Source organism: Zeugodacus cucurbitae, chromosome 4, assembly GCF_028554725.1.
Source record: "Zeugodacus cucurbitae isolate PBARC_wt_2022May chromosome 4, idZeuCucr1.2, whole genome shotgun sequence".
NCBI lineage: Eukaryota > Metazoa > Arthropoda > Insecta > Diptera > Tephritidae > Zeugodacus > Zeugodacus cucurbitae.
This window is the reverse complement of record NC_071669.1, coordinates 30350872-30377384: the sequence shown is the minus strand read 5'-3', so window position 1 is coordinate 30377384 and position 26513 is coordinate 30350872. Positions and strand designations below refer to the sequence as shown.

Below are 26513 nucleotides of genomic sequence, written 5' to 3'. Positions count from 1 at the left end.
AGAGCAGTGGGCAATTTTTTTGCCTCCCCACAAATCGACCCGGCCTAATATATATATATATATATATATATATATACTACAAAACGCCAGAAACTATAGCCGCTATTTTCGGTTAGTTCTACCAAAATACCAAATGAGAATTTAATAACAAAATCATTAACTATATATATATATATATATATATATATATATAGTGTAGTACGACAATATATGTAGAAAGTAAATATAATAATAAACACCTAAATGGCATGATATTTTCAATACATATGAAATATAGTTAATGATTTTGTTATTAAATTCTCATTTGGGATTTTGGTAGAACTAACCGAAAATAGCGGCTATAGTTTCTGGGGTTTTGTGGGTCGCAGGACTGAAAGTTTACGTGGAGTTTTCGTTCGCTGGTTTGGGTCTTTCATCCGTGATTGTACCAAGATCATTCACAGAATTGTGCAAGAAGTATACAGTTGATCTCCTTTTTACACGGTTTTTTTTTGCACGGTTTTGTTTTACACGAGTAATTTACTGTCCCAGTTAACCGTGCAAAAAGGAGATCAACTGTATATAAATTGCTAAATGATCAATGTAATGTCCAAGAAAGGGATGAACGATCACACGTACACAATAGTTTCGGGTACTTTTGTCAATTCGCCCTTAAGAATGGCATAGAAACTTTCATATATATATTGAATAGTTGAACAATTTTTGGACAAAGGCTACCCGGTGTGGCCTGGAAGTGTAAGCTGTGCGCAGTATGTGAGGCCTTTTTGGTTTCTTTTGGAATTTTTGTAGGATCTGTTCTTTCATTTATTTCACTAGTACTAGATTCATCCAATTTCTGTGAGGACGGTTTCTATAAAATATAAAGTAAATATTTAATTTTCATAACATAAATGATGATAATAATTATCTTATATTTCAAGAATTCTAAATCTAGCACGGCATGATGTTCTAGTTTTAACATCCGTGCTCTTGCTGTAGTATTCACATTGTACTAATTTCTGTGAATAGATGTCCTCGTAAAGCGATACAACAACGTTATGATTCCTCAATACAAGGTGAAAATTAATCAAAAAAGTCCTCCTAATTAAATATACAAGAAGTTTTTAAATTTGTATGATCACAAACATTCATTTAAATTTACCCTCTGATTTCTTTGTTTCAGCTGCTGGTATGGCCAACAGAGGTGCCGGTAAATCCAAAAATACTGCATCTGCTTCGCCCTCTAGCTCATTGGCAAAACCCAGTTAACACACGTCGCGATGATAAACGATTACAAAATCACCTAAAAAATATCGTTCCAATTCTTCCCGTGCTTGTGTTGATCAAAAGGTTTAATTGCACATAAAAAAGTGACATTAAACCTAATATCTGGTGTGTAAATGATTTGTGTTCCATGTAGCAGCGTTTGCATCCATAATTCTGGATTTGCTTGCAGCACATATTCCATCGCTTTGAAAGTTCTAAGTTGTACGCTGCTACCATAAGTGACACCAATAAGTTTGCGTACCCTTAACGCGCCGTATGAGGTTTGAAATATCTCTATGGAAAATTAATTAGAATTTAAGGCAAGATAATATTATTATATTCAACAATTATTTACGTATTCAAAGGTTTCGGTTTTGTTGACCATTGTTGGCGTAGCTTCTATTGCGTACTTCGAATTGACAGTGCAATGAAACATTACTGTATAACCCTCTTCAATTCCATATTTTGGCTTTAGAAAACTTTTATTTAACGTTTTTAAAATGCATGCTTCAATAATTTAAATATTAATTAGGCTGCAGATCACTGATTTAAATAAAACACGCAAAATAATACTTCACAATCAGCCACGATATACGTAGCTAAAAAAAAATTGTTCAAACAAGAGAACTTTGGTTGTTTCTTTCTATTATTCAGTGTGCTGTACGAGAGAAAAGTTGAGGTAAATGTTTATGCACATTTTGCCCTTTGTTGCATATGTGGGTATGTAGTGGTGTTATTAAAATCTTTTTGAATGTGTTGGAGTTTCAGTACCCATGACTTGCTGGGTATCATAGCCAGTGTTCTCATTTACTACTCTGTAGCAGCAAAATTTCTAGAATTGTTGCTATGCTATCGCTACCGCTCTCACTTTGTCGAGAGCCACAGCAATGCCTAGCATAACAATGTAAAAGTATGTGCTCTACTCTGTTCCGAGTTTTGTTAGGTAAAAAACTATAGCTGGAGCGGGTTCAAAAAATTAAATTCTGCGCTATGCTCTGGCGTAGCGGTAGAAAAAAATCGAGAGCGGTAGCACAGCAGAGCTAATGAAAATTTTCATGTGGTACAGCTCTCGCATGTGTTTGTTGTTTTTTTTCTTTTTCTTCAGAAATCTTTTCGAAGTATTGCACAGAGCTGTGTAATATACAGTAGTTTTCCGAAATAACGAATAATCGTTTAACGAAAACCGCTTATAACGAAAAACCAAATTTGTTACATTGAGTACCTTAAATATCGAACATCGGAAATTTGTAAGTACTCGGTTTAACAAACCATATGAAGAAGACATATGAAGAAAGAGAAAAAAATCAAATAACATCGAACCAGAATTAAACATATAACTTGAGAAAATTCAAAAGAAATGTGCAAATTGAAAATATGTTGAGTTTTATAAAAATGCTTAAAATTATTGAAAAAACATACCTCTCTACTCGAAATAACGAAAAATTCGATGTAACGAATAGGCCTGACAATTAATGTGTTCGTTATTTCGGGAAACTACTGTACTTCAATGTATATTGCACAGGTCTGTGCAATTCTTCGAAAATATTTCTTAAGAAAAAGAAAAAAACAACAAACACATGCGAGAGCTGTAGCACTTGAAAATTTTCATTAGCTCTGCTGTGCTACCGCTCTCAATTTTTGCTACCGCTACGCCAGAGTACATACTTTTACCCCGAACGCGTTGTGGTCTTTCGCAACGTTGCGAGGTAGGCAGTCTGTTTCTCTCCACTGCGGAACGACAACTCTCATCGTACCAACTGTTTTTTGGCGTTGCCGGAGACCAATTGTTTCGGCTGCAGCGGTATGCAATGAGTTTGAGATGCCGTTCCACAGCTCCCTTATATCGAGATGCTGATGAGTGCTCTCAGAGAGCAGGAGTGCAAGACGAGTAGAAAATCGCTCGGCTGTCGGTTGTGATTGCAGCTTTTCGACGTCGAACCTTCCTTTTGTTTGTTGACGGGCGTTCTTTGCTGCACAGAGGCGAGTGCGTAGATAATGGTCCGAGTCAATATTTGGTCTTCGCAGCGTACGCACGTTTAAAACACGATTTTGATTGCGCGTGTTTCGATCAGAGGACAGCTATGTTGCTTGATGAATTTTTTGTGCTGGAATCTGGTACTACAGACAACCATATTTCGGACACCAGCGCAGTCGATCAGCCCCAGGCCGTTTGGCGATGTTTCGTCATGGAGGCTGAATTTTCCGACTGTTGTGTCAAAGACACCTTCTTTACCCACCCTGACGTTAAAATCACCAAGCACGATTTTGACATCGTGGCGGGGGCAGCGCTCATAGAAAGCATCTTTGGTCACATCCTTCTCTTCCGTTGGGGCGTGGGCGCAAATAAGCGATATGTTGAAGAACCTCGCTTTGATGCGGATTGTGGCAAGACGTTCATCCACCGGGGTGAATGCCATGACTCGGCGACGGAGTCTCTCTCCCACCACAAATCCAACACCATATTTGCGCTCCTTTATATGGCCGCTGTAGTAGATGTCACAAGGACCCACCTTCTTCCGTCGTTGTCCCGTCCATCGCACTTCTTGGATGCCCTCAAATCATGTTCTTTAAAACGTTTGCAAGGGTCGTCATCAAAAGGAGGGTTTCTCTTCCGAGGTTCTGATTGTTTTGTTTTTTTATTGGAGAGGTTTTTTTTATGTGGTGGGTCCCAAACCCTACGCACAACCGCAGAAGCCGGTTTCGCCTCCAAACGAATGTCTGTTGGCTACCCAGGGGATACTTGGTCTAAAACCGGAAGTCATGAGCTGCTTGAATTATATGTAAAAGAGTCGTTCCTGCCCACTCCCAAGTGAATGGCAATCAGAAACTTTCCTCACTTGCGTGAACTTCTACATATGACCCCATCCCCCTAGTTTCAATACGTAAACAAATAAATGAAGCTGTATGAATAAGTAAGAAAAAAGAAGACACAGCGATTAATGTAGGAACTTTGAAATGTATTATTTTTTTTTTGCCATTCCCAGAATAATTGTTGTTTGCTCCTTCTAACAGCAATATGTATGTACCAGAGAACTGCAAAACTCACTTTTTCCTTGAATCAGCTCATACGGAAAAGTTTCTATTCAATTCCAATCACTGAGCGAAACACAGCGTTGAGTAAAAATCAGCTCATGTTGCCGCACCGCTCATTCGCGTACAATGTGAGCCTTCTGTCCGAAATGCTTTGCTCACGTTTGCTCACTTCACGAAGTGTTTAGCTCACTTTCGCTCAATTCACGAAATATTTAGCTCACTTTCGCTCAGTGATTGAAATTGAATAGAAACTTTTGCGTATGAGCTGATTCAAGGAAAAAGTGAGTTTTGCAGTTCCTGGTATGGACATTGTTTTTGTATGCTTTGTTCGCGATCAGCTTATGCGTCACATGCATTGTACTAAGAATTTGGTACACAACTTATAATTTAGTATGTATATGTTATCCCGTCGATATGCAACAAGAAAATATTTTAGAAAAAATACGTCCAAACGCCTACTCATCCCGTCGATATGGAGCAAGAAAATATTTTGGAAAAAATACGTACAAACGCCTACACATAAGGGAAGGAGCCATGTTTGGAATATATTATCTGATATTATTAAAGAGGATGGCACTATTTTGAATGGATTTATATACTGCCAATCCTGTAACAATATTTTAAAATATTTGCCAAAAAATTCTTCAAATTTAAACCGACATAAGTGCTGGAGACAATCGCTTAAGGAGACGACCCTGCTAAAAACTGTGACACCAGACGAAAAAAAAGCTGCTATGGACGCTTGTGTGGCCTGGGTTACTGAAGATTGCCAACCATTCTCAGCAATTAATGGAGTTGGTTTTAGAAAACTCGTAAAATTTTTGTGAAGTATTGGAGCAAAATATGGAGAAAATGCAGATTTAGAAGACATGCTCCCTGATGCAACAACGATATCGCGAGCTACTCAAAAGAAAGCTTATGAGAAAAAGGCTGAAATTAAAGAGGAAATAGCCAACATTGCTAATAGTGGTAGAGCAACCGTCACATTAGATATTAGAGGAGTCACTATGCACTACGAAAAAAATTCACAGTTGTACGATCTAATTTTGGGTTTAAAATCTATGGACTTCCAGCGATCTACAGCTGCAAATATTTATGCAAAATTGAGCACATTGTTATGTGAGTTCGGCATTAACAATATGGAAGAAATTAAGTTCGTGACAGACAGAGGTGCTAATATTTTGAAAGCTTTAGAGAATAACACAAGATTAAATTGCAGCAGCCATTTGCTTGCTAACGTTTTGGAACGTTCATTTAATGATTCCTTGGAGGCAACCGAGCTTGTTGAAAAGTGCAAAAAAATTGTTAAGTTTTTAAAAAAGCAAATTTACAAAATCTATTACAAACTACATTAAAAAATTATTGCCCGACACGCTGGAACTCAAACTTCTTAATGTTTAAGTCTATAGTAGACAATTGGTTTGACATCAACGAAATTTTGAAATAGAAGCAAGAAAGCCAACGATTGATGCTGATAGATATATCAACACTGCAACAAATTGTGGAACTATGCAGCAATTTGAAGTAATTTTCAAGAAACTACAACTTCGCAGTTCACCATCCTTAAGTTTCGTCGTGCCATCTATTAACAAAATGCGGCATCTATGCGAGCTTCAAATGGCAGATGTACCTGCTATAGCAGGGTTGAAGGCAAACATCATCAAAAACCTAAATACAATATGGGTTCCTAATATCGGTCTGTGGCATAAGGCAGCTTTTTTTTATATCCGCCTGCTTTACACATGCAACCAAATGATGTAAACGATCTTAAACAATTTTGTATTTCTCAAATGGACTGCTTGGACATCAATTTATCACCATCGTCTTCTCTTCCAGTTAGTCCGTGTACATATAAATCGGACACAACGTTACACTTTTCATTTGAGAGCATTGGTTCGGATGACTTACTGGATGCAACAAACCTCGCAGTACATAAGCGAAAAGATGCTTTCTTTTTCTTTCCGGAATTATTAAAAAAGTCAACAAATACGATAAAAACTCCTACAGAAGAAATCGAAAGCTACTGTAAGGAAAATGTGGAAATAACAGACGAATTCAATGTATTGCAATGGTGGAAAAATCATGAAAAATTGTATCCAAAACTTTCCAAATTGGCACTAAAACTTCACGCAATTCCAGCTAGTAGTGCATCAGCAGAACGCGAATTTTCTTTGGCTGGAAATGTAATTACAGAAAAAAGAAATCGGCTTGGCCCAAAATCTGTAGATAGCTTACTTTTTTTTTAAATCTTATTATAAAATTTTCCACAGTTAAATAAAATTAATATGTATATCTTATATATGTAAGTATAATAAGTATGAATTGAAATGTGAATATGTTATTTTTGTGAAATTATATGTGTTTGTTATGAAATTATATATTTTGATTTATTACTGTTTCATCTCTTTCACAGTCATTAGAGTTGCAGTAGCGCTGCTGGTTGCGCATTTATTCAAGCACAGTGAGTTTATTCATATTTGTTGAGTTTGCTCATACCCATTGACTTTGCTCATCCTTATTGAGTTTGGTCATCGTGTTTGCTCTTTTGTGTTTTTGTTTTCATTCAACACGATCATTGTTGAGCCGAATGAGCGAACGCCTGAGTAGAGCTGTTTTAACACGAGCGTGAATAAACTCAGAAAGCAAACGAATTTAACGCAATTGAGCTTAATTTAGCTCAATAGCGAAAATATTCACGAATGCCATTTTGAGTGCTTGAGCCGAATGGGCTGATAGTTCGGGTATTGTTTGTGCATGAACATTTTTGCGCTCAACGGAAGCCGTTCTCTGGTATGTACATATACATACATATAATACCAGAAAAGTCTATAACAATAACAACAGTGTAAATTCTCACTGTACGAATAGATAGATTTTCATGTAAAATTAGATCTTTTGCTTTACACGTTTTCTATTTTTTGGCACGATTTTTTTCTTAAATTGGTCCCAATAGTGAATTTTATATAAAAATATTTTTTTTGTACGTTTTTTTTGGCACTAGTAATTTACTGTCCCAGTTAACCATGCAAAAAGGAGATCAACTATATATATAAATATTCTTAATCGGACTTATAGATTTATAGATATTCTTGTTTAAATTTTCTCACATTTTTCACATCACATATTGAAAATTACACTATTAACATGCAATTTAATTCAAGTTCTAGATCTATTTAAGGTTTTTTAAGCAAAAATTACTAATTTTAAAAATCACTTATCACAGGCTGAAAAGGTTTCTGTGTTTACAATTGTGTTGAAACCGAGCGTTGCCATTTGTTGGAAACCATAGATGATGGATTTTTCAATGACCGCGTTTTATTTATTTGCATATCATAGCTTTTTGTCGTAGAACTTTCTTCTGCATCAAGTATGTATATAAAAATCTTTCCAGGTATATCTGATTTTTTTTTTCGCGTAGAACTCCCTTCACATTGGGGGCCTTCAATGGTCGAGCCAAACTCGGGGTGTCCGAAGTTTGTTTCGCGTAGAATTCCTTTCTGCATTGTCGGCGTTTGGCCGCGCTTTAAAAGAATAACCCTGGTCGAGCCAAAACCGGAATGTCCGAAGTTTTTTTTTCGCGTAGAACTAATTTCTGCACTGCCGGCCTTCGGTCGCGCTTTATAAAAAATAACCCTGGTGGAGCCAAAACCAAGTGTGTTCGAAGTTCTTTTGCATAGAACTCCTTTCTGCACTACCTTCCTTCGGCCGCGGTTTAAAAAAAAAAATAACCCTGGTCGAGTCAAAACCAGGTGTGTTCGAAATTTTTTTCGCGTAGAACTCCATTGTGCACTGGCGGCCAGGTCGAGCCAACGCAGGTGTTAGCAACATAAGGGACTGTCCTCTATATGACTTTCAAAAATTTATTTTGTTAAATAAAAGAAGAGGAATTTTCGCAAAAAGAGGAATTTATGGATGAATTTATATATGGTATCTACAATGTGGCAGCGCTCGTTTTCCGCATAATTGTAAACACATAAATCTTAGAGTGAAAAGTGATTTATAAAATAAGTAATTTTTGTTTAAAATTTAAAATGTAAAATTTGAATTTTATTGAATGTTAGTAATGTAATTTCAAATATTTGAAGTGAAAAAAGAGTGTAAAATGTGTTAGTGTGTGAAATTGCTTGTTGAAAATTTTGATTTTTTGATCTTTAAAGCGGAATATCTTGAAAACTACACGTCTGCGGTACCTATAACCCCATATATTTTTTAATCGGGAGGACCTCCTCTTTCCAACAGTGCCCTCAGATCGCGGGGCCATAATAATCGGAATTGTGCCGAGTTAGGGTTCGCATTGCCAACACAATTCATTTTTAAGCGAAGGTATGAAATATGCTAAATTTGTTTAATTTGTCTTTGAATTAGCTATTTGCTTGTGGTGGTCAAATGAAACACGCCTAATATTAAATTGTTTGAACTTAGACTAAGTATTTTAGTCGATTATGATATCGATATTTCTAGTAAGTTCAAATATTTATATTTTGTTAGACCAAAATTTATAATTTGTCTTTATTAAGAGTGTCAAATTTGGTCTGCGGTTAAATCATAATGGCGTCTGTTTTATTAAGTAAATTAGATGTTGGTTATCTGGAGAAGTGTAGTGGGGATAGCGGTATTAATTACGGTATTATAATAGGACAAGTAAGGTTCATATATTTTTAGATATGTATTGTGCGGTTGATGATGTGGCATGTGCAATAAATTTATTAAAAATCTGGCTATAAAGTAAAGATATTTATAAAAATAACGTTGACTCAAACAGTGCTCACAATAGTTTCATCTTATTAGAGTAAGATGATGATTTCATTCCCAATACAAACGGTTATTAAATATGTACGCTTATTGGTGAACAAGTTTGAAGTTTAATATACGTATTGTTGGAAAGAGGATGCTCTCAACTTTAAAAATGTAGGGTCGGCTTTAGTATACTATCACAGGATTTCGGTCAGAAATAAAGAGATGTACAACTCTCATCTCACTGGAAGTGAGAGCGCAATATCAAACGTCAAAACCACCTAAACTTTGATAGTTTGTCGAGATGAGGAGGTTTTGACGTTTAGCAATTGGAAAAGAGGGACGGCCAGATTGAAATGTTGCCAAAAAATAATGCGACGGAGACATTTATAACCGCCGTGCAAGATCACTTATTAGAACTTAAAACAATAAATATAAAAGGAAACGCGAAATTTTAAGGTATTTGAAAAAATGTTTTGTGATCTGCAGCAGCGAGATTTTAGTTTTCCATGGAAAAAAATATTATTTGCCAGTTGATACGTATTGATTTACTTTATTTACCACTGGAAGTTTGAAAACCGGTTGGTTTAATATACCATAATATCGCTAACCGAGATTTAAATAATTATTATTTATATTAATCGTTAAGTGTAAAATAATTATTAGCCGTATTAAATGTTGGGTATTTTAATTTAAATGCCCAAAAATTTGTATTTTGTCTGATCTGGTAATAATGCAAAATGTTATAAAAAACGCAAATTTTGAGGCGCTCTCACACTGGAATAAGTTGGACATCCCTTTATCCCTGATTACGGTAATAAAATGGGCATTGTTGGAAAGAGGAGACTCATTGTTTCTGTATATTTATATTATATTAATTATTACGATATTAACTTTACATAAGCATTTTAATTTTTATTCAATTCTATCAATTCACACAAAAACAAATGGGTAGCATTCTGACAAAAAATAAACGTTGCCATATTCATATTTAAAAACTTAATGAAAAGAGAATATTTTAACCCAAATACAAATACCGCAATCTTGTAATGGGTACTGAAAAATATTTCAGTATTTCTTTTTGTTTGATAAGAACCGGTATTGGCTCGACCAAACTTATTTTTTTGAAGCGCGGCCGAAGACCGCCAATGTAAAAAATAATTCTCGTTGTTATTTATACTTCTTTGATAATCCCCGATGTTGGGTCGACCAAATTTGTTTTTGAACCGCGACCAAAAGCCGGGCACGATTCCGATTACTTTGGCGGTCGGGGTTTGACAACCGGTATAAATGGGGTATCGGGTGAAAGAAGAGGCTCTCCAGAGCAGGAATATACAGTATGTCAAGAAACAGTTTACACATTGAAAATAAATTCACTTTCCGTAGCAAAAACTTTACACACTTCGATTATTTTACTTGTTTAGCACGTGTTATACAGTTAACCGTTCTTCACCGTTACCTATTCTTCGCAAAGGCATTTACAATGAATTTGTGAATTAGTTGGTGATTAATTTTAGATTTTTTCATATCTAAAGTACCCAATATTGTCTTTTTAATATTCCCTTCAAAGGGTTTAGTTTGAAGAGGTCCAACTATTGCCCCATAATCCCCAATGGGGTAAAAACGTTTGAGATCTAACAGCAATGTTTTCTTCAACCCTCTAAATAGTGTATAATGGCTAAAATTGATCGGAAAATATGGAAATACAAGAACCAAAGTCGGAAAAACGCCCTAAATTATAAATAAGTGGACATGTACAGTGCTTAATGTCTCGAAAACTTGACCAAATTCCAAAAATTTCGATCAGTGTTCTTACGAAAGAGTTCTAGGAAGAGAGCAACATTCAGATTTCTCATGAAACTGCGCGACAAAACATGCTAAAAAATGGTGGAGCCAAAACCAGGTGTGTTCGAAGTTTTTTCGCGTAAAACTCTTTTCTGGTCAAGCCAATACAAGTGTTAGCAAAATTAGGGACTGTCCTCGATATGATTTTTAACATTTATTTTGTTAAATAAAAGAAGACCAATTTTGGCAAAAAAAGAGGAATTTATGGATGAATATATATATACAATGTGGCAGCGCTCGTTTTCCGCATAATTGAAAACACATAAATCTTAGAGTGAAAAGTGATTTTTAAAATAAGTAATTTTTGTTTAAAAAACTTTAAACAAATGTAAAATTTGAATTTTATTGAATGTTAGTAACGTAATTTCAAATATTTGAAGTGAAAAAAGAGCGTAAAATGTGTTAAAGTGTGTGAAATTGCGAAAATTAGGCGTCTGCTGTACCTATAACCCTATATATTTTTTAATCGGGAGGACGTCCTCTTTCCAACGGTGCCCTCAGATCGCGGCGCCATAGTAATCGGAATTGTGCCAACAGCCGCCAATTCAGATAGTAATTCTACACGAAAGAACTTGGGACACTAATTTGGTGTATAATCACTCCTTTTTTTATTTATTTGTTTCAAAATACCTTTTTATGGTACCATTTAGTTTTTGTCAATATGGAACTCGATTGTTATTGTGCATATAAAGAAAATTGTGCAAAAAGTTGAATGTTTATTTATAGCAAATTTTGGTATAATTTTTACAGTCGCAACAAAAGTCCCACTCACGACAAATCAGTTTGAACACGGTTGAGCACCCCTACAAACCGATTTGACAAACTTTATTTCCATTGTGTGCTTCGCGGAGTGAACACGTCTGATTATAACCCGGATGATGAATTGCGCAGCTAGTAATACACCAGTGCATGAAGCGAAAAAAGCCAATTGCAAAAAAAAAAAAATAAATAAATAATAAAAATAAAAAAATAATGAAGAAAGAATGGATGAAAGAGTGGTTATGTGAGAAATATAACACATGTAAAACTATTAAATTCAGTGGAGCTGACTGCTCCTGACGATTTTAAAAAATTCCTCAGGATGGATTCCAAAACGTATATGGATCTCCTTAATTTTTTTTTTGCTCACCCTTGCCATTTTTTTATCCGCTGATGTTTACTCTGCTAAAATTTCAACCAACTGACCAAATGTTTGCAAACCACGCCACTCACGACTAACGAATCCACAAATCGGTTGTTAGTTTTTGAAATTTGTCGCAAACCTTCAATCCGCCCACTCACGACAAAAACCACCTCAAACTCAAACAGATTTGTCAAACAAATTTGTCGTGAGTGGGCCGCTTTAGCAAACCTTTGAAAATATAAAGTTCTCCTGAAAAAAAAAAATAGGTTATAGATACTTCAGAAGACTAGTTTTGGTAATATTTGGCTTTAAAGATAAAAAAATTAAAAATTTCAACATGCTATTTCACGCACTTTTTTCACTTTAAATATTTTAAATTACACACATTTTTTCACTTTTCACTCTAATATTTCACAAGATTTATGCATTTACAATTATGCGGAAACGAGCGCTGTCATATTGTAAATACCTTATATGTTTTTTTTTGCAAAATTTCCTATTTTTTGACAAAATTCGGACATTCCTGGTTTTAACTCGACAAGGGTTACTTTTTAAAGCGCGTCCGAAGGTCTCCAATACAGAAAGGAGATCTACGTGAAAAAGCTTCAAACACCCTGGAAAGATTTTTTATATACATATTTGATGCAGGAAAAAGTTCTACGACAAAGAACTATGAAAGAAAACGCGGTAATGCAAAATCCTTCACATATGCTTTCTAAGATGTGGAAACGCTCGGTTTCCACGTACTTGTAAACACAGAAACCTTTTCAGCTATTAGTGTGCTAAAGTACACCCGACTACAGGGGCAGGCCACGCCCAATTAAAAAAATTGCATCCAGATATGCCTCTTCCAAGTGCGATCTTTTATACCAAATTTTAATAGCTTTATTTATGGCTTAGTTATGACACTTAATAGGTTTTCGGTTTTCGCCATTTTGTGGGCGTGGCAATAGTCTGCCCATTTTTAATAGCAAACCTCCAACGGTTCCAAGAAACATGTGTACAAAGTTTCGTCAAAATATTTTAATTTTGCTCAAGTTATCCGTTGCGCGGACTGACGGACGAACAGACAGACATCCGGATTTCTACTCTACTCGTCACCCTGATCAGTTTGGTACCGTTAGGTGAACAAAACTAGTATACACCCTTAGCGACTTGTTGCGAGAGTATAAAAACATCAGAAACACTAAATCTTACAGAAAAAATGGCAAAGTTGCACTTAGATAAAAAAAAATATATATGGGCGTGTCGTCGCCCTTTTTGGGTCAAAAACCATATCTCAAAAACTGCTCGACCGATTTCATTGAAATTCGGTATATAATACTTTATAGGAAATGACACGTATGGAAAATGGGCGAAACCGGTTCAAAGCCACGCATATATCCCATCTAACTATAACTCCATCTGCTTCCTTTACTTTATAATATATACCTCAGGAAAATTGATATTTTTACACCGTTATTTTTCTCAATTTTTATTCCACCATTGCATATTTTATTCATGTTTGATTTTTTTTGTTAGATGTTAGTAAGTAGTAGTTAAAGAAACAAAAACATATACCATGCCAGAAGAAAAAGTAACCAAATTAATAAAGTTTCAGTTTATACCATAGAAAATAGCTATTTGTGCAAAATTAAGATTTCTAGTTAAGTATTAACTTTTAAAAAGGTAAACAATTTGCATGGAACGTTTTCGATTTATTAATATGAAATTGGACCCCCGTTCTTGTTTTTCAAAAGTTTTACCCAATTTGTCATAGAATCGGCCAACTTTTACGGTACTGAAACTTTTATCATCGTCCATTCCTCCTCAATAGCTTGTTTTAGCTGCTAGACTTAATGACGGACACAGAAGTTCACTAAATATCAAATTTTGAAACTCCACTGCTTAGAATTTGTATTTTTTTTTTAAATAATGCATACGTTTTAATGGCTTTCTTATAAGAACGGTTTAGACACTTTCGATTTATATTTAAGATTTAAGTCTTCTTTCAAAATGTGTTGTAGACGTTCTCTTGGCACTTATAGGTTCAACGGGAGTAGAATATATCACCAAGGTACTAAATTTGTCACTAACCACTCTTAAAATATCCGATATCTGGAAAATCGGAGGAGTGGTTCCACTACTGAAACCTTGGAAACCCGCCAACCAAGGGGAGTCTTATCGACCGATAACTCTCCTTTCCCCAGTAGTGAAGACATTTGAGGCCTTGCTGCTCCCGACAATTTTAATTTCTACATCTCTAAACTCCCTCTACCACCAGAGGGAATTTCAGTTACCTCCTAAGCAGATGATTGTACGATAATGACGTCTTGCACTGGCATCGATGACATATGCTCGAAAGAGAACATCTACCTCCTCGAACTTTCTCGCTTCTTCTCTGCGGGGAGCCTGGCACTCGTACCCGCTAAATCCACGGCGACCCTCTTTACCAACTGGACGAAGGAGTACAGACTAAATCTTAATATTCACGTCGATGGCACACCAATACCGACAATACTATAATCCCAAGATTTTGGGTGTCACATTTGACAATCCTTCACTCCACACGCGACCGCGATAATCACTAAAGTACAGAGCCGCAACAAAATCCTCAAGTCGCTAGTCGGTAGCACTTGAAAAAGGATAAAGAAACGTTGCTGGCCACTTACAAGGGTATCGGCCCGTCCGGTCGTAAATTACGCAGCACCGGTATGGTCGCCTGGATGCAGCGGCAGAGGAAGATACAGACGTGTCAAAACACCGCACTCCGGACAGCTACAGGATGCCTCCTGATGTCACCTAAAGCACATTTGCCCAATGAGGCCACTATGCTGCATATTAATGAGCATAATGAACTGCTTACCAACTAGTTTCTAATAGGGTGTTTTCATAGAAATCACCCATGTAGTCACTTGCTGGAAGCAGAACCGGCCCCAGGTGCATTAAGAGGTCACTCCTACAATTCATCGACGAACTTGAACAATACACCGACCAGACTGCGGACGCAGACAGTTTTAGATACGCTCTAAGGCCCCGGATATGGAACAGGAGAACTCAGTGCCTAAGGGTAATTTTTCACCGAAAATATCCTTAAAGCTATCAGATATTTTAATTTAATTCATAGGAAATTTCTTCAATCGTGCGTCTCTGCTCCAAAAATTATTAAAATCGGGTTATAACTTCCCCTAGCTCCCATATACCTAATTATAGGTTTTTCAAAATTAGAAAAATCCGCGTATATCGGTTACTATGTGAGTTATCTTAGTAAAATTAAGTGAGCGTATAGTCTTGGATATAGTGTACCGTGGTGGTGAAAATTAGTGGAATCAGCTCACCTCAGCCCTCATATACTATATATGATGATTTTCGTTATTCTTTTGGACCTTATGCCGAACCTCCCCTTACCAACGATACCCCGAAATCGTATTATGGTATTCTAAAGTTTCCCCAGAATATATATATGTACATACATGCAGCTATTTATCGGTGGAGGTCATCCTGATTAAGGTATAGACGCCTAATTTTAGAGATATTTGTCAAAAATTGTAACAAGCTATTTAACACACTTTACGTACGTTTTTAATGACATTAAGTATCCTTGGTATCTTAGTTCAGTTCTAAGATTATTTTACGAATAACTAGTATGTTGTCGTCTGGGCATATTGTATACGTTTCAACATCTTTTCCATATGCATAGAATATGTTCATGCATTTTCGGACCTTGATTTATCTTGTTTAAAAAAAGTAATTTGAGTTTTTTTTACAACTATAGAATATAAAACCTGAAAGCTTCTTAGTAGTTCATCTCGCAAAAAATTGTGAAGAAGACATGGAAATTTTGCTAAAAGGCAACGAAAATGAACTATCGCAAGGACCTACTTGTATAGCCGAAATAAGCTCGCAAGCTTTGGCTACACAGTGGATTAGCGCCAGCAAAATGTGTCCAGGATCATTCAATGTACAAGGTACGTCTAAAAATAAGCATATGTGTAGTCATAAAATTAAAATTTTAGTATAGACATAGTGCTTTTATTTAAGCATAAACATTCGACAATTTTTAAATAGCCGAGTTGAGTATCTTTGATAAACCCTATTTTAAGAAACACTTTTTGGAGGAATCATATTTTTGTTCGAAGTAAGGAGTTTTTGCAACCAACGAAGAAGCAATTTTGCGTAACTAATGGCATGCTGACCAATTGATTTATGTGCTGTTAAACAACATTTCTTTGTCTTTATAGCAAATGATGCCGCTAGTGATTCGAGAATAAGTACTAGATTTGAATTTGTTTTTGAGTTCTAGTCTGTACTCATCTATAGCATTATGTTAAATAAAAACAACAATGGAAAGAATAATGATGATTCTGTCAAATATCAGGAAAATGCTTTTGTTTTATCCATATCGATTTTGGATTTACTATGAAAAAGAATCGCTATAATTACAGTTGAACTTCCATAACTCGAAGTTTTCCATAAATCGAACTCCTGAATTTGCAATAGAAGTCAAATTTCATACGAATTTCCTTCTGTAACTCGGAAGTCTCTCTAACTCGAAGTTTTTTGTGGATTATGGTGATATAGAAATAATTTAGTCTCTGAAAAAATTGTTCAGATCGGTTCACTATAGCATATAGCTGCCATACCGAACGATCGGAATCAATGGCTTGTATGGAAAACATCCGCATTTTACTACATATCTTCACGAAATTTGGTGTGAGTTATTTTTCATAAAAATAATTTAATCTCCGAAAAAATTGTTCAGATCGGTTCACTATAGCATATTTTTTTACTTACTTTTTCTTACGTCTTTAGATTTTCTTAAACACATAGTTACTAAATGAAATGCACCTGTGAAGGGTATATTAACTTCGGTACAGCCGAAACTAAAACTTCTTGTATATATCCTTATCTTAGTAATAGAACTCAGCAAGCGATACATACCCACTAGAGTCAGATACTGTTCTTGTTATTTATTAATGATTTGTCTTCTGTAATTAAATACTTAACACTTTTAGCCAGAATAACTGCACTCAAAATGGTATACAATATTTTAAATGGGCGTAGTTTCGCCCACTTATCTTCGAAATTACTCGACCAATTTCAATGAAATTTAGTTCATAATATCTTCCTAGCTTCGCAATGATATGTTGTAAAAATAGTTCAAATCTGTTCACAACCACGCCGACTTTCCATACCAGAACTTTGAAGTCGATCAGAATCTTTTACTTTACAATATATACAGTAAGCAGTAGAGCAGAAGAAGAAGAAATTCAGGGGGTTATTTTTCCTCTAATAATATGTCTCCTTGCCAAAAATGGATGAAATCGGGTTATAACTTCACCTATATCCCATATACCTAAAATTAGGGTTTCCAACTTTCAATGGACTTTATACCATATATATGCCGAATATGTGAGTGAAATTGTTTGTTATATTAATAAAATTAAATAAATAAATGGCGAGAGTATAAAATGTTCGGTGGCACCAGAACTTAGCTCTTTCTTACTTGTTTATAATAATTATTTTTAATTTTTTGGTTTGATATACGAGTTATTTTAGTAGTTTTAAATTATAGTCATTTCAAATGAAAACTTTATAATTAACAAATTTCATAAATGGTATACATTGAAAATGTTAATGTTTTTTCTTCATTGAAATAAATACATGGGTTTGTGGGTAGGAAACATTTAAAGTAATATTAAATCTGACATTTTTTGACCAATTCTGCGGAGGAAATATTTACTTTTAAAATTTTTACGACATTTTCTTGTATATACAGACATAGAGTATGTGCAATAAACATCTTGTGCTGCTGCACTCATTGCTTGTTAGGTAGGCAGGTAAGGCAGTCATTTACATTGGCCTTAAACGATGTGCATTGTCGAGAGAAATACTTCTGCTTATTTTTGTCTGTTCTGGTTTTTATCAAACAAATAGCATGAAATAGGTTGCATATTGCTTTGGAAGGTGTGGAGAAATGATTCAATCAGACCTTAGATAATTTTACGAAATAGTGAACAAGTATCAGGAAGATGAAGGAGATGCTTGTCTTTGTGTAAATACTTTTGACTACTGCGAGTTTTCAGTTCATTTGCGTATTTCTCCGCCATAGTTCTAGCAATTCTAGCAAAACTGACTTCATTCGCTCAGGAATAGATCAAGGTTTACAATAACATAGCATTTTGTTACTCTGCGACAACAACAACAAAAAGCGAAAGATTTTTGTGTGAAACTTGTAAAAAAACGTCCGATGTGTAAATAATTGTGACTACATCTGTATGTATAGACACACTCGTAGAGTTATGAAAAAAAAAAAATATTTGTCTATAACCATGTTCTTAATACTTGTATGTTATTCTTTAACAGGCAATTGTTTTAAATATATTTATTTTATATATCCTGATTTTAAAGGCGTTTTTGTTACCAGTGAGAAGCAGAACTTGGATGATGAAAATACATATCTTGCTGCAAAAAAAATGTTGCATAATTTGCAAACGTAAGGAAGCCTTCTACTGTAAAGATAATTGGTAATATATTAAATATTTTCATTACAGTATACTTATTCAGAGTAATGTTTTCTGTGCTTCAATTGATGAAGATAATTTAACTTTGATATTTCTGGCATACTCAGCAGCGAACAAGAAAGCAATTTGTCAAGGTTATACACATGATATTATGTAAGTATAATAGCAATGTAATATTTTTATACTCTCATAACATTTTATATTGAGATTATAATAGTTTTGTTCACATAACGATGGTTTGTAAGACCTAAACCTAAATTAGTTATATTATGTGCCCACAGACACTAAACCCCGAGGTTTAGGCTGTTGAGACGTTTAACTCACTAAACCGCTGGATTTAAAAAGATTTCGGCATACAAAATTGACACTTCATAATCACTTCACCGAAGTGACTTGAAGCTGCACTACTCTAAATCCCCCTGTGCGACTCTGATTTTGCGCCATCTGTTGGTCGCATTTGTTTAATCAGAGCTGCTTTTCACTACAAACTGTCAAAAAAATGTCACATCTTAGGTCAACAGTTGCGAAGAGTGTTTATTTACAGCTAGTAGGTGCTGGCTGCTGCTTGCTTTCAGAAGAAGAAGAGTACCAACCGTATTATATTTTTAAAATTTATCAATATAATATTGAATAAATTACTTTAGAAGATATTTTAAACTAAAGCCAATGAATGACAATAAAATATTAATTAATTTTTATAATAAATCATAATTTGTATTTTCATAGTTTCACAGCAGAAACTTAGCTAGCTAACAGTACAGAAACACTCTTACGTATATGAGTCAAAAACAGCTGATTTATAAATCTCCAACGGTAGTGAGAACAGGGTAGTTTTGTGAAGCGTTTAAATGTAATCTAATCACTTCAAATTTTCTGTCGGAACATGATATTAGATATAGAGTTATCTAATCGATTAGGGTGACGCGAAGAGTTGATATCCGGAAACCTACTAAAATGTCAGAAACACTGAATTTCATCGAAAATATGGTGCAGAATGGTTGCACTTAGATTGGTTCCCACTTCCAAACCACGTTTACTCAGCATATGAGTTTAACAAATTTCTTTAGACCCCTTTCACACGGGCAATTTTTGTCGCAATTCTTAGTTTTATAGGAGAGGGGGCGACGAGGAGAGGAGAATCGTGCCGAGTCTGCTGTGTTCAGGCAACACGCTTTGTGTTTCTTATTCGTAACAGTTCGCTGCTACATAACAGTGTTGCATTTGCACACATTTTAAAATTAATGTTTACAATATATTTGAAAATTTGAATTTAATCATTTCATTTTGTATGTAATTTGCAAATACATATAGAAATATGCATAATATAATTAAAATGTGCTAGAAAATTGAGAATAACGATAAAAATTACTTAATGAAATATATTTTTTTGCTTGGAAACGATGCGTACAAGAAGTTGAGAAAATTATATGAAAGAGAATGACAGAAAAACACGAACAGAGTTGTCGAACAAGAATTGCTCGTGTGAACGCAAGGGGCGACAGCAAAAGAGAATCGCCCGAGAATTAGCAACAAAAGTTGCCCGTGTGAAAGTGGACTTAAGAAGGTAACGGTAGATTCGAAATCTAAACAAAAGTGAAATGGGGAGTCCTCGTTTAATTACCTTAGGAATTTTGATCTCGAAATTCTACAACTTATTAAACTTATGTTCGTTGTCTAATCTTAAAATTTTAGTTTTATATTGTATGGTGGTATACATACATACATATATAATATAAACCACAGTACATACAGTAGAAAACCTTATTCGTGGGGAATTCTCCGTGGTAAGATAGCCGCCATCTTGGAAAAACACAGTGCTGTATATATTGAGTACTTCACTTTTGTTTCAGTTTGTCGAGAGAGGACTTTACGTTTCAGTTGCCTACTCAGCAAAGTAGCCCTTGTTGGCAAGAGTGATTCTGCTTTGGATTTCATGGCCAACATCATTACTGGTGTTAATGCTGGTTCCACGATAGAGGAAATTATGCAACATCAAAGTAATGACTGTCTGATACCTCTTTTGGTATTGAACGATTCTACTACTACTACTTCTCATTATTTTCTTCGCTTCTTTTTGCGGTCATCTATAATCATTTTGTAAAAAAGTGAGCATTGACTAGGGAGGAACCACCTACCATTAGTTAATTAAATACTGCTATGAATTCACTTAAATACTAAACATTTGATTTTGTTGCTTGCAGTGGTTTCGTTTTGTTTTACCATATTTTTGGATCAGAGAATCACATTTTAGAACTTATATTAGTGTAATGTTTTGTTTCTTTATAATTCTTATTTCTTGAATTGCCCATTTTAAAATAAAAGTAACTGATAAAGTTCGAATAGTGTTTTAAGGGAAAGCTTCCCTTATACTTTGCCAAGAGTCATAATTGTCGAACAACTTTTTTAGAATAACTTTTGAGATATAGCATTTTAAGTAACGCGTGTGCTATTTTTTAGAAAAGACTTACAGCCAGTTTCACGAAACAAATTTAAGTGAAAAATAGAATAACGATAAAAATTACTTAATGAAATATATTTTTTTGCTTGGAAACGATGCGTACAAGAAGTTGAGAAAATTATATGAAAGAGAATGACAGAAAAACACGAACAGAGTTGTCGAACAAGAATTGCTCGTGTGAACGCAAGGGGCGACAGCAAAAGAGAATCGCCCGAGAATTAGCAACAAAAGTTGCCCGTGTGAAAGTGGACTTAAGAAGGTAACGGTAGATTCGAAATCTAAACAAAAGTGAAATGGGGAGTCCTCGTTTAATTACCTTAGGAATTTTGATCTCGAAATTCTACAACTTATTAAACTTATGTTCGTTGTCTAATCTTAAAATTTTAGTTTTATATTGTATGGTGGTATACATACATACATATATAATATAAACCACAGTACATACAGTAGAAAACCTTATTCGTGGGGAATTCTCCGTGGTAAGATAGCCGCCATCTTGGAAAAACACAGTGCTGTATATATTGAGTACTGCATTTTAGTAAAACTTTAGTCATAAAATAGCAAATATTATATATATTGCTGTCTTATATAAAGCGAAATTATTTATTTATGCTATATTTCACTTATAGAAGATTTTAGCATCAATGTGTGCCATATTATATACCAAAAATTTATTTAATGTAGATGAGATATTTTATAAGTGGTGAGAATATAATACAGCTCTCATACAAGTACTTCTTTGTGGTGTGGTAAGTTATTTTTGGCCACATTAATTTAAACTTTACTGGCATAAAAATAAAAAGAATCCATTTTTGCCAGTTTTTACTTAAATTATTTACAAATACTTATATTTAAAAAGCTTTGAAGTACACAAAAGCTTTATGAGTTTGAAACGATCCTTATTAATCATTTTTAAAACAAAATATTTCATGATGCTATTGAATAGGTATTTCAAACCATCGGGTCCAAGGTAACAAGAATCAAAATCGTAATTTAATACTAATTCAAGTGTTTTTTTATGAAATTTATAAAAGGCTCAAGAGCTTTTACTAAGTTTGACGAATCATACTCTTTTTATTTTGTAAAAGTATTGGCGTCTTTAAAGATTTACCCTTTCTCGAATAGTGTTAAAGACAAACAAACAAATGAATTTCTCTTAAGGAAATCGTTTTCAATTATATCAATTTACATACAATGTCTAATAGATTGCGTACTATCTATGGGAGACATTGCCAAAGCTTGAAAAATTTGCCAAGAACTATCTTGAACCAGACATACATACTATTTAAAGGATATTTAGTGAAAATTATTCAAATTTTTTCATAGTAATATTAAATCTTAAAAATTGAAGTGTCACCTACCCAGGGATGTATTTATTTTAATAATATATTTAAAAATTAGTTGAATCGCGTTATACACTTGTAGATAAAATATAACTAACTTATCAATAAATAACATTTAATACCACCATAAAATTTAATAAATATGCGAAATAATTTAAAATAATTCCAAAATAATTATTTGAGTACTGTTCATCGGACTTTAAAATTTTTGTGAAGATTAAATGCTAGCACAATACCCTAATTAGCACAATTGTAGCAAAAAAAGCGTTGCACACGACCCAAGTACGCCTCGGTGGTGTGTAAAATAATGATAAATAATATAAACAAACCAGAGGTTTTATACTGTATATACTGAGATATAAACGTTGTACAATATTACAACATTTAAAATTTATGAAAAAAAAGTTAAGCATTGTGATATTAATTTCTTGATTTAATGAACCAAAATCATGCTATAATATATTTCACTACTACTTCTTCTTCTTAACGGCGTAGACAACACTTACGCGGTTATAAATGATAAATATATGGTGTGTAAAATAATGATAAATAATGTAAACAAACCAGAGGTTTTATACTGTATATACTGAGATATAAACGTTGTAAAATATTACAACATTTAAAATTTATGAAAAATAATTAAGCATTGTGATATTAATTTCTTGATTTAATGAACCAAAATCATGCTATAATATATTTCCCTACTACTTCTTCTTCTTAACGGCGTAGACAACACTTACGCGGTTATAGCTGAGTTAACAACAGCGCCCATTCGTTTTTCCTTCTTGCTGTTTGGCGCCAATTGGTGATACCAAATGCAGTCAGGTCCTTCTCCACCTGGTCTTTTCAACGGAGTGGTGGTCTTCCTTTTACTCTGCTTTCACCAGCGAGTACTGCGTCGAACACTTTTAAAGCTGGAGCGCTTTCATTCTATCGGACAACATCACCTTGCCAGCGGAACTTTTTTTTTATTCCCTGAATTACGGCAATGTCGTCGACTAACTCATACAGCTCTTCGTTCCATAGTCTGCGGTATTTGCCGTTGACAATGTTTAAGGAAACATAAATCTTCTGCAAAACCTTTCTCTCGAAAACTCTTATTGTCGTCTCTTCGGATTTTGACATCGTTCTGCACCATGCATCATAACGGGAATAATGGGCGACTTTTGTTTCAGTTTGTCGAGAGAGGACTTTACGTTTCAGTTGCCTACTCAGCAAAGTAGCCCTTGTTGGCAAGAGTGATTCTGCTTTGGATTTCATGGCCAACATCATTACTGGTGTTAATGCTGGTTCCACGATAGAGGAAATTATGCAACATCAAAGTAATGACTGTCTGATACCTCTTTTGGTATTGAACGATTCTACTACTACTACTTCTCATTATTTTCTTCGCTTCTTTTTGCGGTCATCTATAATCATTTTGTAAAAAAGTGAGCATTGACTAGGGAGGAACCACCTACCATTAGTTAATTAAATACTGCTATGAATTCACTTAAATACTAAACATTTGATTTTGTTGCTTGCAGTGGTTTCGTTTTGTTTTACCATATTTTTGGATCAGAGAATCACATTTTAGAACTTATATTAGTGTAATGTTTTGTTTCTTTATAATTCTTATTTCTTGAATTGCCCATTTTAAAATAAAAGTAACTGATAAAGTTCGAATAGTGTTTTAAGGGAAAGCTTCCCTTATACTTTGCCAAGAGTCATAATTGTCGAACAACTTTTTTAGAATAACTTTTGAGATATAGCATTTTAAGTAACGCGTGTGCTATTTTTTAGAAAAGACTTACAGCCAGTTTCACGAAACAAATTTAAGTGAAAAATAATTAATTTCAGTTTCTCCATTTGACTTAATTTTAATTTAAATGGTCACGCTTTGCCATTTAAATGCTGTCATATGTAACCATGGTTACGCTTTTCTATCAGCTGAATTCCCATTTGTTTATCATTTTGACAAAGAAATACAATTTATTTGTTTACTTAAATCAGCTGTTATTCTTACTAACATCCCTGCCTTATAATTTTTTGGATGCCAAATGTCAATAATGGTGAAACCTAATGGAAACTTAAGTGCAAAGTTAAATTAAAATTAAAATTAAATGGAACTTAATTTTCAATTAAAAAATTTTGTGAAACCGGCTATTAAGGTATCACGTTTAAATATCGTATTCTTTAATTTTCTTTGTTGAATAATAAAATAGAATTGTTGATTTTATACTAATAGTTATTTTTCTTTGTTTTTACAGGGGAGGCTCATTTGCAACCATGAACTGTCATTTCATAGATAAACCTATGGGCTGGCATACATTTGAATGCTGCTATGAATTGGATGAAATATTTCCAATATTTGATGATTCGCAGAGAATTAATATAGAGAATCAATTTCAACGTGCTTTGTTAGCAATGAAACGAAGTTTATCCGAAAGTGAAATGTTTATAGAAAACATTTGGGTGGATGAATCTTTACCTCTAGATGGATTTGTGGCAAGCAATCGAAAGAAAGTCGTTAATGAACATTATAAAGCAACTATATTTTTACCAGTGAAATGTCATCAATATAATGAACACTCGGTCAAAGTACGAAAATTTAATGGCACGATTCGGCTTTCTGGAATTATATTTTCTAAAATTTGGTGTAGTAATAGGAACACGTTAGGTGATGTTAAGCGATTTGTACAGACTGATATTTTACGTTCATTAGCAGCAAGAATTCAAGTTTACTGTGATGGATTAACCGATCCTCATGTTACCAACGACTCTGTATTTATAAGCGAACCTCCACGACGTGTTTTTTTCAACTTATTTGCGGATGGAACAGTCAATCCAATTCAATTTTCAGAATATATATTTCGAGGAGAAGCTCCAACCGTGGCAGTGGCTCAAGCTAAACAAGTTCTCGATTTGGACATTAGTTTAGAAAATATAATTGCAGACTTAGAGGGATTACCCGATGATGAAATATTTAGTGATGTGTCCTTATCGAATTTACAAAAAAATTCTGCACAACCTATAGTTAATACAGCGAAATACTTAACTCGTTCCATGTACATACTAAGTATAACCATATCTCTTTTAGTGCTTTTATGTTCTATTTGGCTGCATTATTTCTTTGCTTAATTACCAGTATACCTAATGAGAAACTTTAATGTAACTATACCTTCCATCTATATAAAGTAATTTTCATTTAAAAACATGTTCATTGTATTATGTCTTGTAAATAAAAGAATCATTGTGTTTTTTATAGATTTGAAAAACGATTAATAAAAAACGAGATATAAAGGTAAGTAACAAAAAATGGTCAGAATACAATGTGTTTTTTAGTGCGATTCGAAATAGATAAATAAAAATATTAAAAAAATCAAACAAAACATGAATTTTATTTGCTCAAACAATAATACTACCGAAATGAAAAACTATAAACAAGTAAATAAGAGCCACGTCTGGGTGTATTATTCGCGGTAACCATATATCGATTAAATCATATATGAGCCCATATACATATCGCTCATTTACCTGAGTAGTGTCATAACTCAAACAACAGGATTTATTTTAATAATATATTTAAAAATTAGTTGAATCGCGTTATACACTTGTAGATAAAATATAACTAACTTATCAATAAATAACATTTAATACCACCATAAAATTTAATAAATATGCGAAATAATTTAAAATAATTCCAAAATTAATGAAACAATTTATTTAATTTTATAATTATTTGAGTACTGTTCATCGGACTTTAAAATTTTTGTGAAGATTAAATGCTAGCACAACACCCTAATTAGCACAATTGTAGCAAAAAAAGCGTTGCACACGACCCAAGTACGACTCGGTGGTGTGTAAAATAATGATAAATAATTTAAACAAACCAGAGGTTTTATACTGTATATACTGAGATATAAACGTTGTAAAATATTACAACATTTAAAATTTATGAAAAATAATTAAGCATTGTGATATTAATTTCTTGATTTAATAAACCAAATATAATCATGCTATAATATATTTCCCTACTACTTCTTCTTCTTAACGGCGTAGACAACACTTACGCGGTTATAGCTGAGTTAACAACAGCGCCCATTCGTTTTTCCTTCTTGCTGTTTGGCGCCAATTGGTGATACCAAATGCAGTCAGGTCCTTCTCCACCTGGTCTTTTCAACGGAGTGGTGGTCTTCCTTTTACTCTGCTTTCACCAGCGAGTACTGCGTCGAACACTTTTAAAGCTG

At 34.1% G+C, this 26513-nt stretch overlaps 2 protein-coding genes across 10 annotated transcripts in view; one reads left to right on the top strand and one right to left on the bottom strand.

The window, feature by feature from the left end:
* Window positions 1-207: 207 nt before the first annotated feature.
* Window positions 208-26513, bottom strand: part of LOC114804726 (uncharacterized) — a 52220-nt gene continuing 25914 nt past the window's right edge. The window contains exons 3-4 of the mRNA XM_054229202.1: window positions 1142-1539; window positions 208-1080 (exon numbers count right to left, since the gene is read on the bottom strand). The gene's annotated coding sequence lies outside the window, so the exon portion shown is untranslated. The remainder of the gene's footprint in view (window positions 1081-1141; window positions 1540-26513) is intronic.
* Window positions 8640-25530, top strand: LOC105218412 (protein odr-4 homolog). Of its 9 annotated transcripts, none has more exons than XM_054228479.1 (5): window positions 8640-8738; window positions 15735-15927; window positions 18326-18455; window positions 18514-18636; window positions 24534-25530. In XM_054228479.1, the coding sequence occupies exons 1-5, from the start codon at window positions 8721-8723 to the stop codon at window positions 25402-25404; spliced, it is 1335 nt and encodes a 444-aa protein (XP_054084454.1). In that variant the 5' UTR covers window positions 8640-8720; the 3' UTR covers window positions 25405-25530. The 9 variants fall into 9 exon arrangements, with proteins under 9 accessions (XP_054084454.1, XP_054084455.1, XP_054084452.1 ...); XM_054228480.1 differs by lacking the exon at window positions 8640-8738 and adding an exon at window positions 8745-8902 and having other exon boundaries at window positions 18371-18455; XM_054228477.1 differs by lacking the exon at window positions 8640-8738 and adding an exon at window positions 8745-8902.

What these genes read in the sequence shown, in the direction of transcription:
- LOC105218412 (XM_054228473.1), top strand. Translation starts at nt 8,827, where the DNA reads ATGGCGTCTGTTTTATTAAGTAAATTAGATGTTGGTTATCTGGAGAAG. An exon ending in ACGGTATTATAATAGGACAA is followed by an intron (nt 8,920 to 15,734) that starts GTAAGGTTCATA and finishes TTACAACTATAG; the next exon opens with AATATAAAACCTGAAAGCTT. An exon ending in AGGATCATTCAATGTACAAG is followed by an intron (nt 15,928 to 18,325) that starts GTACGTCTAAAA and finishes ATTCTTTAACAG; the next exon opens with GCAATTGTTTTAAATATATT.